Source organism: Silene latifolia, chromosome 5, assembly GCF_048544455.1.
Source record: "Silene latifolia isolate original U9 population chromosome 5, ASM4854445v1, whole genome shotgun sequence".
In the NCBI taxonomy this organism is placed as follows: Eukaryota; Viridiplantae; Streptophyta; class Magnoliopsida; order Caryophyllales; family Caryophyllaceae; genus Silene; species Silene latifolia.
Window position 1 is genome coordinate 86,274,897 of NC_133530.1, and position 15,114 is coordinate 86,290,010.

The 15,114-nt window shown below is 38.5% G+C and overlaps 1 protein-coding gene and 1 long non-coding RNA gene across 3 annotated transcripts; one reads left to right on the forward strand and one right to left on the reverse strand.

Annotated features, from left to right (window-relative positions):
* The first annotated feature begins 245 nt into the window (after positions 1–245).
* Positions 246–3,451, forward strand: LOC141657743 (uncharacterized). The gene is made up of 2 exons (XR_012548847.1): positions 246–863; positions 2,876–3,451. It is a non-coding gene; the product is annotated as an uncharacterized LOC141657743 (long non-coding RNA).
* Positions 3,452–5,336: 1,885 nt separating this feature from the next.
* Positions 5,337–11,091, reverse strand: LOC141657744 (protein VERNALIZATION 3-like). Of its 2 annotated transcripts, none has more exons than XM_074465077.1 (5): positions 10,797–11,091; positions 10,511–10,572; positions 9,147–9,187; positions 6,555–6,771; positions 5,337–5,645 (listed from the first exon to the last, which is right to left on the reverse strand). In XM_074465077.1, the coding sequence occupies exons 1-5, from the start codon at positions 10,995–10,997 to the stop codon at positions 5,564–5,566; spliced, it is 603 nt and encodes a 200-aa protein (XP_074321178.1). In that variant the 5' UTR covers positions 10,998–11,091; the 3' UTR covers positions 5,337–5,563. The 2 variants fall into 2 exon arrangements, with proteins under 2 accessions (XP_074321178.1, XP_074321179.1); XM_074465078.1 differs by lacking the exon at positions 5,337–5,645 and adding an exon at positions 5,931–6,093 and having other exon boundaries at positions 10,797–11,090.
* Between the last annotated feature and the right edge of the window lie 4,023 nt (positions 11,092–15,114).

The window sequence follows — 15,114 nt, forward strand, 5'->3', positions numbered from 1 at the left end:
AAAAGCAAGTATTACCTTTGGCTTGGATGAGAGAGTATATAGTTTTGGTAGCGGAAATAGTGAATTTGTTTCGTAAATTATTTCACCATAATTTTAAAATATATATTTAAAAAATATATTAATGATAAATTTATTAATTATGGCCTGAAAATTAATATATTTTTCTAATAGATATCTTAAGATTTAATATATATTTTAATGATATATTAATCAATTCCAACAGCTTGAATTATAGATCAATCCCCCCAAATGCCCAGAATACTGGAACACTTCCTTTCTTGATTTTCTCTCTCCTCGAAACGACTCGTTCGCAAAATCAATTCCAACTCACTCAGTCATTCGAACGAGTTAACTCAGCGAATGGAACCCAACGCCGGGGCCGGCCCCTCATCAATCACCGAGTCAGACAACGACGACTCGTCCCTCGCAAAATCCGAGTACCTGACTCGGAAGGAACTCATGAAGCGGCGAGCGAATCGACTCAGGAGACTCGCGAAGTGTTACAGAGATCATTACTGGCTGCTAATGGAGGACGTGCGACGGAAACACCGCGAATTCGTCTGGCGATACGGTAGGGATTTCTATAAGGAAGAGTACGACGCCGTCGATGGCGAAAACGGTGTCGTTCTTGCTGATGATGTGAATAATAATAATAATAATAATCAGGTTAGTGGACGAATTAGGGCTAATGATGTGAATAATGGCGGAAAATTAGGGTTAGAGATGGGTGAAGGAAGCTTGAATTACTGTAGTTTTCCTAGTTGTAAATCGAAAGCAATGGCGTTGACGAGTTATTGTCATTCGCACATATTATCGGATTCGAAACAAGTGCTCTATACTCGATGCCAGTTTGCGCTCAAATGGTTCGTCTTCTCCCTCTTTCTATCCTGTATTATTTTGATTTCTGTATTTTGTTCAACTATTATTGATTTGTTGATTTTGATTGCTTGTTGTTGTTGTTTATAATCAAAAGCTCGTTGATTGTCGATTCTGATGGATTTACTGTGGTTTGGATTTTGGATAGTTGAATTGGTTAGTTAAGATAAGCTTGGGGAGGGGGTTAAGGGGGAGGGAATGAGGGATAAAGGGAGAAAACAGTCGGTTTCGTTCGCATTATTAAGGGAGAGTTTATCTCAATGAGAATTGCATTTATCGACTGCTACTAAAAGAGGATATGAAGCCCTGGCAGATTGATGGGTCGTATTTCACGATATTACAAAGTTAAGGAATCTTGACTCTTTCTATGTTTTGGTGTTGTCTGCAAGAGAAAGCAGATATCAGATTATACGAATCACTGTATCGCAACCTAGACCCTAAAAACCCCGTCAACATGTAGGGCATCATCGGTAGCACTCTAGCTTCTAATGGATTACAAGTAGTTGCTTCTAATGGATTTAAGGTCTATGTGACGTTGCCTCAGCTTCAAGTATCTGATTTCTCAGACATGACTGCTTTTATGTGAATAGTTTCATGTTTTGGCGTAAATTGAAGTGAATAAAGGAGCTTCTTATTGACATGCATCATGTAGTCAAAGCAATGTATCAGAATTATACAGCTCATGGCAGTTCACTAGATTGCTATTGGCCCCACATAGACGGTATAGAGATTTAGAAATAGGCTATGATGCGTATTGCTTCAATACAATTGATCAAAGTTGTTTTATAGTTCAAGAATGAATTCTACGAGGGATAATTATGAGTGCAGTGTTTTAGTGATTTCCTTAGTATGTTGGAGTGTGCTCGAGTGCTGGAGTAACTTTGTGTGCTATGGTGGTAAGTGATGGCTTTATTATTTTGATAGAAGTTGATACTAGATATGCATTGAGTCCGTGACCTTATTGTGGTCGATAATGTTTCTTCCAAGTGCCTAATGTAAGCAAAATCATGTGGCAGTCTGTTCAGTTGCATTTCCCTTTTATTTTCGAGAATGTTAGAGACATCCCAAGCCTTATTACTCGTTATTTAGCCTTATAAATTGTGGAATATAATTTTAATTCTAGACCTTGCATTACAATATAGAGGTTTGTAAGCAAGACAGTGACCTTAGCTAACAAGTCTATACGACATTTTCATAGCTTGAAGCCCTTGATGTTCCGACATCGTGTGCATTTGTGCTATACCATTTTGGAATATAAAGAAACATTCAATCTTTTTGTACCATGTAATGGTCACGACTCACGATCACAAAAGTTAAGGGATATGTGAATTAATCTCCACCAGGCTTAAGATTAGTTATTAAATATCCATGGGATATTTTCATCATTGTAAGTTGAGTGAGCCTTGAGATTAGTTATTAAATCAAATACAAACTAAGGTTCAAGTTTAGCTATTATGTTTCCAATTATAGATATAAATTCTACAAAGTAGTAAACTGGTGAAATATGAGTGCTTGACAAAGCAATTTGGATGTTTTCTTTGTATCTGATAATAGGAGGTACTGAATGGAAACACCGTAAGCTATTTCGAGTCTTTATACTCTTTGGGCTGTTTAAATCTTGCTGGATATGGTACGGGGAGTGGAAACGAAACTATATTTTCTTTTGATAAGAGATCTCTTTTCCAAAATTTTACTTATCAGTTTTTTGGTCGAACATTGCCTGAATTAGTTTGAAAGAATGACGGCCCTTGATCAACTACTGGCCATTATGCTAGTTATAATTCATCCTTTTAAGGGTTGCTTTTTCTTCTTTTTGTAAACTTTATGTTGTACTTGGTCTAAATAAAAAACTTGATCATGTCTTTCCCACATAAGTTTTCTCGATTCTTGATTATGAATTAGACATTAGCAGTTCTTCATCCATCTTGGAACTGAATGAAGGAAATTAAAGACTTGATCATTTGCAGAATTAGAGCTGACACGTTGCTCTTGATAACAGTTCTGAAGACCCCATTCTTTGTGGGAAGCCGGTCTTAAAATCCACGGTTCCGACTATGTGCGACCAACATATAAGAATATCTGAACAGAACATTCGCAGGGCCATGAAGAAGGGCGGTGCTTCTGGTGCCGTCACTCAAAGGCTCGCTCCTAAGTTCCATGTCGTATTAACCGAGTATGTGCGCCTTATCCAAACTAGAAGAAAAGCTAGGAGACTCGATAACCTTGCATCGAAGGGTAAAGCTACTTGATGATTCTCTTGTCCATACTGCCCCTAGGTAAGTGGAAATTCGTTTAGGTATTCGTTTTATGCGTTCAACCAAACACCTTTTTCAATTCATAGGAATTAGAAAATCATGTGAAAAACAACTGCCTACTCTCGATTCTCATGACATAAAGCTCTGCCAATTTCGGGGGCTCTTCCGTCATCTGTATTATTGTTGTATAGGACAAATATCTCGGTTGAAAACAGGATCATGATTCTTGTTTCTTTTTGTATCTACTACTTTCGATGCGTATTAGAATGCTACAACTGTAATTCTACAATATATGGTTTATATCCTTGACCTTATGTTCATTTCAGCCACTTTGATTCTTACCTGGATCATTTACACATATAACAATGGGAACTAGACCCGTCAGTTAGTAGAGAGGATCACGACTCATTTGTCGTGTTACGCTTCAATTTTGCTCTTTATCTGATCTGAATGGGCTTAGATCTTTACATTCCGTTGGTCAGTTGGTCTCACAATTACTGTCTGGTAACTTGTGACAATTTTGCAGAAGACATTCCCTTGTATTAAGTATCTCAGTCTTAATTCTCTCTTTTGGAAGGTCTTAATTTTTGGTTTTTATCATCGTCTTTATCTCTCCCTTGAGAATTTATTCTCGGTTTTACTGCTAATTGTTCGAGGGCAAGTATATTTCCACGGAAGTAACGAAACCCTTCCACTGAGAAGATGTCGAGAAAGGATGTGAGGCATTAATTTTTTTAGTTTACTCAAATCTTCCCTATCATCTCCGTCCGTGCCTGGTTCAAAGCACGCATTGTTTAGCCGCCTTTCGATAATGTATTACTTTGGAACTAGTATAGCAATTTATACACGGTATATATGAAGTTTTACTTTTAAGTTTGCAATTTATACACGGTATATATGAAGTTTTACTTTTAAGTTTATAACTTGACAACTCCTCAATTTTTTAGTGTCATCTTTATATTTTGATTTGAAAAAAAAAAATCAATATTGAAAAAGTAATCAAGAGGATTAGGTAATGTTAGAAATGTCTATTTTAATGAGATTATTTTTCATAATCATTTTATTTTTAACATTTTATTTTATTAATATTTAATTTTGATCCACAATTTTTTTATATTTTCATAGAAAATCAATGAATTTTTTATCATAAAAATCGTGGAGGCAAATCTTTTGCAGAAAATTTGTGCAGATTGTGAGTATTTTAATTTTATAAATATATCCAATTAAAAGATTATATTCATTTATAGTTCAAGATATACCTATTGAATAAACTATAATAATAAACCCAATTTTAGATTCTAAAATTTTGGGCGGGAAATTTTGGAGATCCACCTATTCTTTTAGTAGATATGGGGTTTCCAACAATGTTTAGGGCTTGCTTGGATTGAGGGTAATAGGAGGGGAATGAATAGGGGAGTAATATGTGAGGTGTATTTCCCATGTTTGGTATGCGGGTAATTATTCACCTCCTGGAATTATTACCCTTGTGAAGGGGTAATACATTAGCCACCCTCCCCCCTGGGTAATGATTAATGGAGTAAAAGATCTACTCAGTAACCATTACTCTTATGCCAAACATAACATCAAGGAACTCATTACCCCGCTAATTAATTTCCCCAGTAATTATCGCCCAATAAAACTTACCCCTTTAATAATTCCATGGATTCCAGACAAGCCCTTAGAAAGAGAGAAGATACAAGGCATATACACTTGACTTCCTAAGTAACTATTCCGTGGAGAACAAAATGGAGAGAAAAACCGAATTAAAGTAGTATCTTGAATACTTTACAAGTGAAACTAGGAAGATTATTATGAGATGGAGGGAGCATTTGTTTTAACAAATGATATAAGGTAAAGAAGTAGGATCCAAATACGAGTTAGGCAAGGTTCTGGAGTTAAGGTTCAATGAGTGCACTATGTTGCGGGTGAGAATCGAACCCCAAATTTTATGATTGAGTTAAGAGAGCTCTTACCCCTAAGTCAACTCTTATTTTTTTTAAAAAAGCCTTGTGAAAAGTAAGTCTTCAAAGGGGGAAGCTGATTTCGGTCATATGGTGACACTCTTATCGTAAAGTTATCATATTTTCCTTCCCGCTGGAAAGATTTTATTTCTGTAGAACACGTAGCGGCCTCAAATACAAAAGAAATTGGCGTAAAAAAAAAATGTTTAAACCAAAGAAACACAAAATGCAGAATCCTTTTGTAGTAAGCAAATTCAACAATTTTATTCCTTAGTCGTTAAAAGCCACATAAAACACCATAACTAGTACAACCATTATGACAAATTACGCCATAGAATACAATAAATCACCTTTAAGACGACACTATTTGCCTAAAGGTGGGTTTCCTATTGTTGACCATCACAACCTCATCATGCTGCCCATGAGACATAAGAAGGATTGGCCCAATGGGCTAATCTGTGAGAGGTAGTTTCATCTGCACCTTTTGTGATAGTTTAGGGCCCATGGCCCAATTGAGTTAGTGAGGAACAATGCATTATTGTCCCATGGCCTCCTACAAAAACATGGCAACTTTTACAAAAAAAAGTACTCTATATTATAAGAGAATTTAAGCTGAGAACCATTGCTTTATTCAAATTAATATACAGTTAGTCTTGCTGAAGACGGGTCGGAGTAAGTGACGGGTAATGTCACTCACAAAACGGATAGGAGGGACAAGGTGGGGGCACCCCCATGTGCTTCCCTCTTTCCTCTATTTGAGTCATTTGTGAGAGGAAATGGTATCCGTCACTTCAAAGTGACGGATACGTGCCGTCTTCAATGAGATTCTGTGATTAATATATTACATATAAAAATAAAAAAGTACAATCCATATTATATCAATATAAGAGAAGTACAATCCATATAGGCTATAAAGCTTTATGTTATACATTTGCGACTATAAATGAGGTCGAATTTGTGAGGCGCTCCATTTTTCCAATGACATTACTTAGTCACGCAATCTGACACATCATCAAATATAACAATTAAGGCAACAAACAATAATAAAATTATTTGTCAACAACAACAATAACATCGTCCTTAGATCTTACAGGTTATGCTGTTATGGTCAAAGACAGAAGTCTATATCCAAAAACAAGTTTATTTTTTAGGTATTTGAGAAAAGGCGCACATTTTTAAAGGGAACACATAAAACAATTGGTTTAGTCAAAATACCAAAGTTATAAAGTTTGTTTCAAACCAACAAATAAAGCTAATCTTAATGCCAATATATGAGAAGGATACGTCAAGTCATATCCTAGATATTAATTAGAGGAGGGGTACCTCTTCCGTCCCTATCTGTAGTTATCTTTGTTTGAAATGACTTAGTGCTACTAGCATAAAATAAGTACAGAATTGAACATGAAACAAGTGCATATATAATATATATTATAAAAGCAAAAGGGAACAGAATTTGCACAACCTCCTACCACCGGAACCACCCTCACGTTGGCAATTGTAGTAGACGGCAGCAACAGGCAAACCAAGACTGTAGAGCTCAGCAAAGTCTCTAGTGTTGAAGTTCTGACGCAAACCCGGGGCATTCACAGTTTGCCTACCCAATTGCCGGAACAACACAAATATGAATCGGTGAATCCCGGCTGATGGGCGAGGGCTCTCATAGCAAACCACCTCCTGGCCTATACCATTAAGTAGTCACAACAACAACAACAAAGTAAGAAGAGTTTAGTCCCTATATAATCAATCAACACAAATTCTCATTTGTGACGGATAAAATTCATTACAAGCTTGTGACGTGACACAAAGAGACTATATACACTACTCGGACATTTACAGCATTATACAACTAAAAGACAGGATGATAAATACGATAACATATATTGTTTGCCGCTACTTGTGGTTTGTTCATTTTTAGTAATAAATTGACTCACACGACTAAAATAGAATCATATTCACTCATATTATCAGTTTATCACCTGGAATATGGGGACCCGCATGTGCATTTCATGATTTTTGTAGTCCTAGAAACCTCGGATGACACTTACCAGTTAAAAGTAGTTTGTTTTATCTATATGTGTTACTACCTTTAAATTAAGAAAATTAAGAAAACATACTACCCATCATATAAATAAACCTCCCATTTTATTTTGACACAAAAATTAAGAAAACATACTACCCATCATATAAATAAATTTGAACCACACAAATACACTACTCCACCATACAGTTAAATTTGGACCACACAAACACTTACCAAAAAAAGAAATAGGGAAGTTATTGTGAATAGACGGAAATGGAAATAGGGAGGTTTATCTTGAATAGGAGGGAGTATAAAAGATTGGAGCGGCTAGACATGGCAAACGGGTCGGGTTAATTTCAGGTTTGAAATAATTCGAGTTAAGTCAATTCGGGTTCGAATCATTTTTGAGCTTATTATTATTATCAAGTTCCTTATAGATATAATAAACACTTAACAGTTTGCAACATAAACATTCGGGTCGAGTCATACTGCTTCAGGTCATGCTCGGGTCCTCACTTCGGGTGTCGGGTTGGGTTTGGGTTGTATTATTCAGGTCAAGTCATTGGGGCCGAGTCTTTCACGTAATTTAAAAATGTTCTACTCCCTATAATATAAAACTATTACAAATTCTCATTTGCGACGGACAAGATCTCAAGTCACAGCATTACGACAAATAAAACACACATGTGTAGACAAAGACAAATCATTTGTGACTTTCTAGGCACTCTGATTTTGTCTTGTCTACCCATGTGGGTAATATTTAACCCGTCACAAGCTTGTGAGGGATATACTCGTCATAAGGGAGACTTACCATAAAGTAGATAAGGACAAGTTCACATTTGGGATGGACACAAAATACTCCCAATAATACTCCCTCCAATTTCATTTATTGTTCCCCTTTCTTTTTGGCATAAGAAATAAGGGAATCAATTTGGACCACACAATACACATGACCCCACATCAAATTGATTTTGGACCACACAAAGTTGTCCAAAAAAGGAAAGAGGAAACAATAAGGAAAATGGATGGAAAGGGAAAGAGGAACAATAAATGAAATTGGAGGGAGTATAAAACTATCACAAATTCTCATTTGTGACAGACAGTATCCGTCACAAGCTTATGACGAGCCAAATAAAACACACATGTGTATATAAGGACAAATCATTTGTGACTTTCTACGCACTCTAATTTTGTCTTATCTACCCATATGAATAATATTTGACCCATCACCAGTTTATGAGGGCCGTCATAAAGGACTTACTGTAAAACTATATGGTCTAGTTAGTGAACCAAGTATTGATTAGACTAATACAAGTACGAAGTATCAACCGTTTAAGTGTCTTCCAAATAGTGTACTAGGTAAAGAAATGATTGATCATGATTCATGACACCACGAAGTATTATCAATGGACCCAACACAAACTTTTATTTAAAAAAAAATTACTTTTGATACCCTATTGTTTATCTCTACACAGACCATACACTTGTTTGTTGCGCTTTATCTTCAAAGTTCAAACTAACTTCCCCAAACTTTGAAGGTGTGACAAATTTTACACAAAATCTCATTGAAGACGGCATGTATCCGTCACTTTGGAGTGACGGATACCATTTCCTCTCACAAATGACCCAAATAGAGGAGAGAGGGAAGCACATGAGAGTGCCCCCACCTTGTCCTCCCTATCCGTTTTGTGAGTGACATTACCCGTCATTTACTTCGACCCGTCTTCAACAAGACTAACTGCAAATTTTATTACTTTCACAGCATAAACCTGATATAAATCGTTATGAAAAACGAAGAAAGCTCAATATATTGTGGGTTATGGTCTTATGGACTAAGATATACTTGTATTCCGTAGCTCGCTTGTAAATTTCTCTTTACCTTTAAATCCAAGTACCCTATGTTTTAAAAAAAAAACCTCTCACATAAACAGCGAGATTAGATGGAGCACTTGGATTTAAAGAGAGGGAACTCCGTAAAAACCAGCAGCTTAATGCACATGTATATGGAAGAAGAAAATGAAAGGTAGGACTCACCGAAGGTTGCACCCGTGGTCCCAGGAATATTAGTCACCAACCTTCAACCCACAGAATACAAATGCATTAATTATTAACAATAGCGAAATATTCAAGAGAATTATAAACTCAATAGCACTTACAGCCAGCCGTCAGCCATCAGCCACAAAAAATAAAAATACATCACAAAGTTAATACCACATCATTATATGGTCAATGTAATTTTCAAATCTTTTAAATAATTGTTGTAATGATTTTAGTTATTAGGTCAGCAATTCTAGTCAAGCAAACATTCAAAAAAGGGGAAAGTCGCAAAAAAAAAAAAAGGTAGGGTTTCCCACTCTTTGGAGGAAGTTAAAAGGTGATTACGAACCTACTCTAAAGATCTAAAAAAAGATATGGTAATATTACGAACCTACTCTCCGATCACCAGCAAACTTCACCTGCGTGTAGAAAACATGGTAATATTGCTAAAGTGTATCTAGATATGTTATAAGATGTATCTGATCGGAAAGACGTTTGGCCACCGGCAGGTGAAGTTTGTAGGTGGTTGGTGTGTTTTGAGTGGAAATGGGATGAGAGAAGTATTTGTTTTTTTGGTGTGAATGGATAAGAGAGTAGGTAAGGGGAACTGGGAAAGTGATATGCTGACACGGGATGGGAGACTAAGTTCTAATCAGGACCCTTTATTTGTTTGATCCAATGGTATAGATGAGTTAAATACGATTCGCGCACCGTAATTTGGTTCGCACAGGATCACGATTATATATATATATATATATATATATATATATATATATATATATATATATATATATAAGTTGATAAGCTGCCTAGATTGAACAAAAGCTAAAGGATTCAAGAACCAAATCTCCCTCCATCAACATTTAAAAAACAAAATTTATAAGTTGATAAAAAAACCTCATCTTTATCAAACACCCTAGTACCGGAGAAATATAATTGGAAAAAAAGAAAAAAAAAAAAAAGGAAATTCCTTACAAGCAAAAATCACCACGGCAATACTTGGTCTAGTTGATTTGAGGTACCTGTTTAATGGTTGGCGTCATTACAAACATGGTATAATATCGGTTTTCTTGATCCAAAAATCAGTTGTCGCTCCCTGATCTCAGTTGTTGCGCTAAAAAGAGTCGAATACCACCTCAAAATATGGTTACAATGGCCTTTAATACCATATTATAACCTGTCATTGATCTCAGTCTTATGTAAATGACGTTCGAGACGATCTATCATACAACACACATTGTAACGAAGCATATGGAATAGACGTGGGAAACCAAAGATAATATTAACGATTAATAAAAAAATCAGAAGCCTTTGAGCTTTTGCTGTTATGTGGCCTGTGATACATACAAACAGAAGCATACCAGTGCAAGTATTCCCGAAGATTTGGATCACTTGGGCTTGGAGCATCCGGATCCACCATCACCTATATTATATACAAGAGGACTTTAGCTTATTACTATCAGTTTACCGAGGTAGCATATGACGAATTAATTACTCTAGGCATTTTAGGTGTACGCAGTCTTACCCCATGTTTCAAATATAATAAAGGGAGTATTTCGGAATGACCCATAATTAAAATTGAGCCGAAAATTACATTGTAATTAAGGCCTCTTTGTAATGTTTAATAAGTGATTTTGTTTTACATACCAAAGTGTAGCAAGTCCTGAGGTCATCACCTCCAACCTGAACCCTAGGTTGGGTGACAATTTGGGAGGGCCTAAATTCACATCCATTATTAACATCCCTACCATTGTAGGTGACTCTTAAGGGAACAGTCCTGTCGAAGGGATCTAAGACATCCCCAATGACTCGACCTAGAACAAGTGGATCTCTTGCAACCCTAGGCATGAGGACAAGTTTATTAATTTCTTTATTTCTTGGATGGATATAATGAGAATGACTAAATATAGAAAGGAAGCCAAGATGATAAATGTGGAGAGCATAGTGAACGCTTTATATAGACATAGGTCTGAGCACAAGAATGCAACATCTTCTTTCGCATCTCATGTTGCATCAATAGCATCTGTTCCTCCTTATTTTCAGTGCAAGACCATCCCCAAGCAGAAGTCGAGTTAATCGGGTCACCAATATTTTTCCTCTTAATCACACCTTAATTATCTTGACCTATTTTCACCCTACCAAGCAAAAGGTCACGACCTAGGTCACCAATCCAATCATTTTCCACTTTACAGCCAATGAGAGAGTGCCACCTACCGGATCACCATACTCAACCAAAGGTCACCTCCCTTTGTTTTGATGGTTGTCCTTTTTTTCTGGTTTCCAGCCAATAAGAGAATGCCACCTATCGGGTCACCAACAAGGTCACCAACTCAACTCAAGGTCACCAATTGACCCTGAGTAATTCAAGGTTACCAAAATTATCCCCTTAATCATAATTTAAGGTGTCATTAAGGAGACCCAACAAGCTCACGACCCAACTTGGGGATGGTCTTAGTCTCAGGTTATAAAAAACGAAGGATAAAAAACAGTGAAGTCCCACTTACTTTCTTAACTGTCAAGTGGCCCAGGGCATATAAGTGGGGCCCTGGAGATAAATTACAACCAATGCAAATATATACTCAAACTCCCATTCAAAATAAACCTCCATGTTTCCTTTTCCGTCTATTCACAATAACCTCCCTATTTCCTTTTTTGGTAAGTGTTTGTGTGGTCCAAATTTAATTGTATGGTGGGGGTAGTGTATTTGTGTGGTTCAAATTTAATTATATGGTGGGGTATTGTGTTTCCTTAATATTTGTGCCAAAATGAAATGTGAGGTTTATTGTGAATGGGAGGGAGTACTTCATATATAGAGATACTTGGTGCTTAAGAGGGGAGAGTTACTGGGTGTATACAAGGTCTGGAGAAAAGAATAAGGGTTGAAGAAGTGAGAGAAGTTAAGTCGAAATAGATAACTATTGACCGGGACGGAGGAGTATTAATAATGTTAATGACGGTATCCATAACTCCATTGAAACAAATTATCACTAGGAATTGTTGAAGAATTTGATAGATAGATCAAAGTAAAGAATGACTCTAAAGAAAGTCGTAGGCGTTCTGAAAATCATTGTCGAAGACTCAAAGGTCAGTATAGTTAGTTATACTCTACCAATTCACTAGAATCATACTATTTAAATAAAATACTGCTTACATATATTTAATTCGTAGTATAATTTCAGCGAATAAGAAAGAGAGAAAAATCGTTATGATTCTCTTTCTAATACTTTGAAAGTCTCATATAAATACCAAAGTATTATTGTGTATGAGAGTTAAATTGACTTATTATATTTCGAAGCATTATGTTTTCTCATTGTTATTATACAACAACAACAACAACAACAACAACAACAACAACATTATCCCAGTGTCTTAATGGCTCCCGCAAATTGTGGGGTAGGGAGAGGTCGGATATACGCAGCCTTACCCTTGTGTTAGCAACAGAAACAACTCTTTCAAGGTGGTTTTGGTTCCAAATCCCTTGACTTTCTCTCTTCTCACTCATCTACTACAAGGGTGACATAAGTTAGTCCCACCCACCATTGGTGATTAAGCTTGTGTCATTTCCTTATCAAGTTCATAGTATTAAGAATTTTCAGCTGATAGTGACCATAAGAGTTGACTATAGGCTCATCTTTAATTCCTTGCTTAACTTTTTCTAGAAAAAATTTCCAGAAGGAGAGGCTACGTGTGACGATCCGCACACTTGAGCCCTTAGATTTATTTATGCTTATGTAATTTCATTTTCCTTGTACATTTGTAGTAAGGATTTTCTTAGTAGTTTTAGAATAGGTTTCCATAAATAGGTATATCGCTATTCTGAACTAAACTTGTAAATTCAATGTATCCTGCTACCAGGACCAAACTATCAAATTTCCCTCTTTGAGAGGTGCTAGTCAATGAAAAACCGCTTCTCATCCAAAAGCTTGTTGTTGCTTGTTGCTTGCTTTCAATAATCGTATTGCTTACTTTTATTGCTTTCGTGTGTCGGACTTGATAATCGTGACTAGGATTCCCGACACACACCCCCGAGACCCGAGTATCGTGCTAGTGGGCGATCCCTCACTAGTACGAAGAGCCTTGTCGCTTGCATCTTGCCTAGAGAAGGGGCAAAGGTGCGCGCCACGGTCCGGCAAAAGTAGCGGACCGTGACATTTGGTATCAGAGCCCGGTCTTCGGACGGGCGTCTGCAAGCCGCATTTGTTTATCGAGATCGAGAAAATGGGCGAAACAATCGAGGACCGAGTGGATGCCTTAGAGGACGCAATCGACGTCAAGCTTCCCAAACTCGAGGACATCGTGATGCGGATGGCCGCGAGCCTCGAGGAGTTGCAAAAGACGGTTTGTGACCTTGAGACGAAGGTAGACGGGATGGACATTCGCATCCAAGCGATCAGTGGTGCGATCCCCGACGATCGGGAGGAAGAGATCAATCATCTGCACCGAAAGGTCGAGATGTTAGAGAACACTTGTGCCACGCTCGTGAAAGCGGTAGGCAATGACGGGAAATCTATGGGGAGCCATAAGGTGAAGGCACCCCCACCTCGTGCCTACGATGGGGCGAGGGATTCGAAAGCGGTCGATAACTTTATCTTCGATATGGAGCAATACTTCCGAGTAAGTGGGCTCGACGAAGACGCGGAAGTTGTCACGGCAAGCATGTATCTAGTCGACGATGCCAAGATGTGGTGGAGGGCTAGGTACAAGGAAATCGATGCGGGCACGATTACGGTGACATCGTGGGCCGACTTCAAGAAGATCTTGAAGGATCACTTCTACCCCGAGAACACGGAGTTTGTTGCTCGGAAGAAGTTGAAGGAAATAAAGCACACCAAATCAATCCGAGAATATGTGAGGGAATTCTCAGCGTGCATGCTCGAGATTACCGAAATGTCCGAGACGGATAGGACATTCGAATTCATTGACGGGTTGAAGAGGTGGGCACAACAGGAGGTCATGAGGCAGAATCCCAAAACTCTGTCTTCGGCCATATCGGCCGCGGAGCGCCTGCTCGACTTTCATGGGGAGCGAGAGGCACCAAGAGTGGTGGCACCAACGGGGAATACTGGTGCATCACAGAGTGGGTACAATGGACAAAGGCCACAAAACAGCGCCATTTCCGTTGGGAACAGTCGGTTCCGCTCACAAGGAAGTCAAGCCCAATCGGCGAGCACTACAAACTCGCCCTCAAGCTCGTCTTCTAAGGTGGGAAACTCTACTGCTTCCACAACGAAGAGACCGTTCGCGTGTTTTGTGTGCAAGGGTCCTCACAAGATGGCCGATTGTCCGAACCAAGCGGAGTTCAATGCCATGTTCAAGAAGATGCCGAAAGGGGCTCAAGAACATCTTGATGGGGCGTTGGCCAACTATCACCAAGAGTGTAACGAAGACTCGAGTGATGGTGAAGACCAACCACGGATGGGCTCACTTCAACGGATCAGCGCGATGGGGAAATACGAAGATTCCTCCGCCAAGAAATCCAACGGGCTCATGTACGTGAACTTGATGGTGAATGGGAAGCAAGCACGAGCCTTGATCGACTCGGGCGCCTCCCACAACTTTGTTACGAAAGAGGAAGGCGATCGGTTGGGGCTAGTTACGCGGATGCTAACACCGCCCCTGCTGAAGCGGTCAATGGGAAAATGAGACGCGTCCAAGGAGTGGCTAAGAAGGTCGCGGTCCAAGTGGGTGAGTGGGCGGGGGAGCTCGACTTCACCACCGTTCCGCCGGGATGACTTCAAGTTAGTACTCGGGATGCAGTTCTTTCAGAAAGCCTTGGTGGTATTGAAACCGAGTGACGGATCGATGCTACTAATGGGGTCTATCGTAGTGAATACGGTAGATGGCGACGAAGACAAGGGGCAGCATCGAATTTCGGCTATGAGGGTGATACCGATGCCGAAACAAGGGATGCGACCTTGGAGAATGCCTAAAGGTTCGGTGGAGCCGAGGGCGAACAAGACCCAGG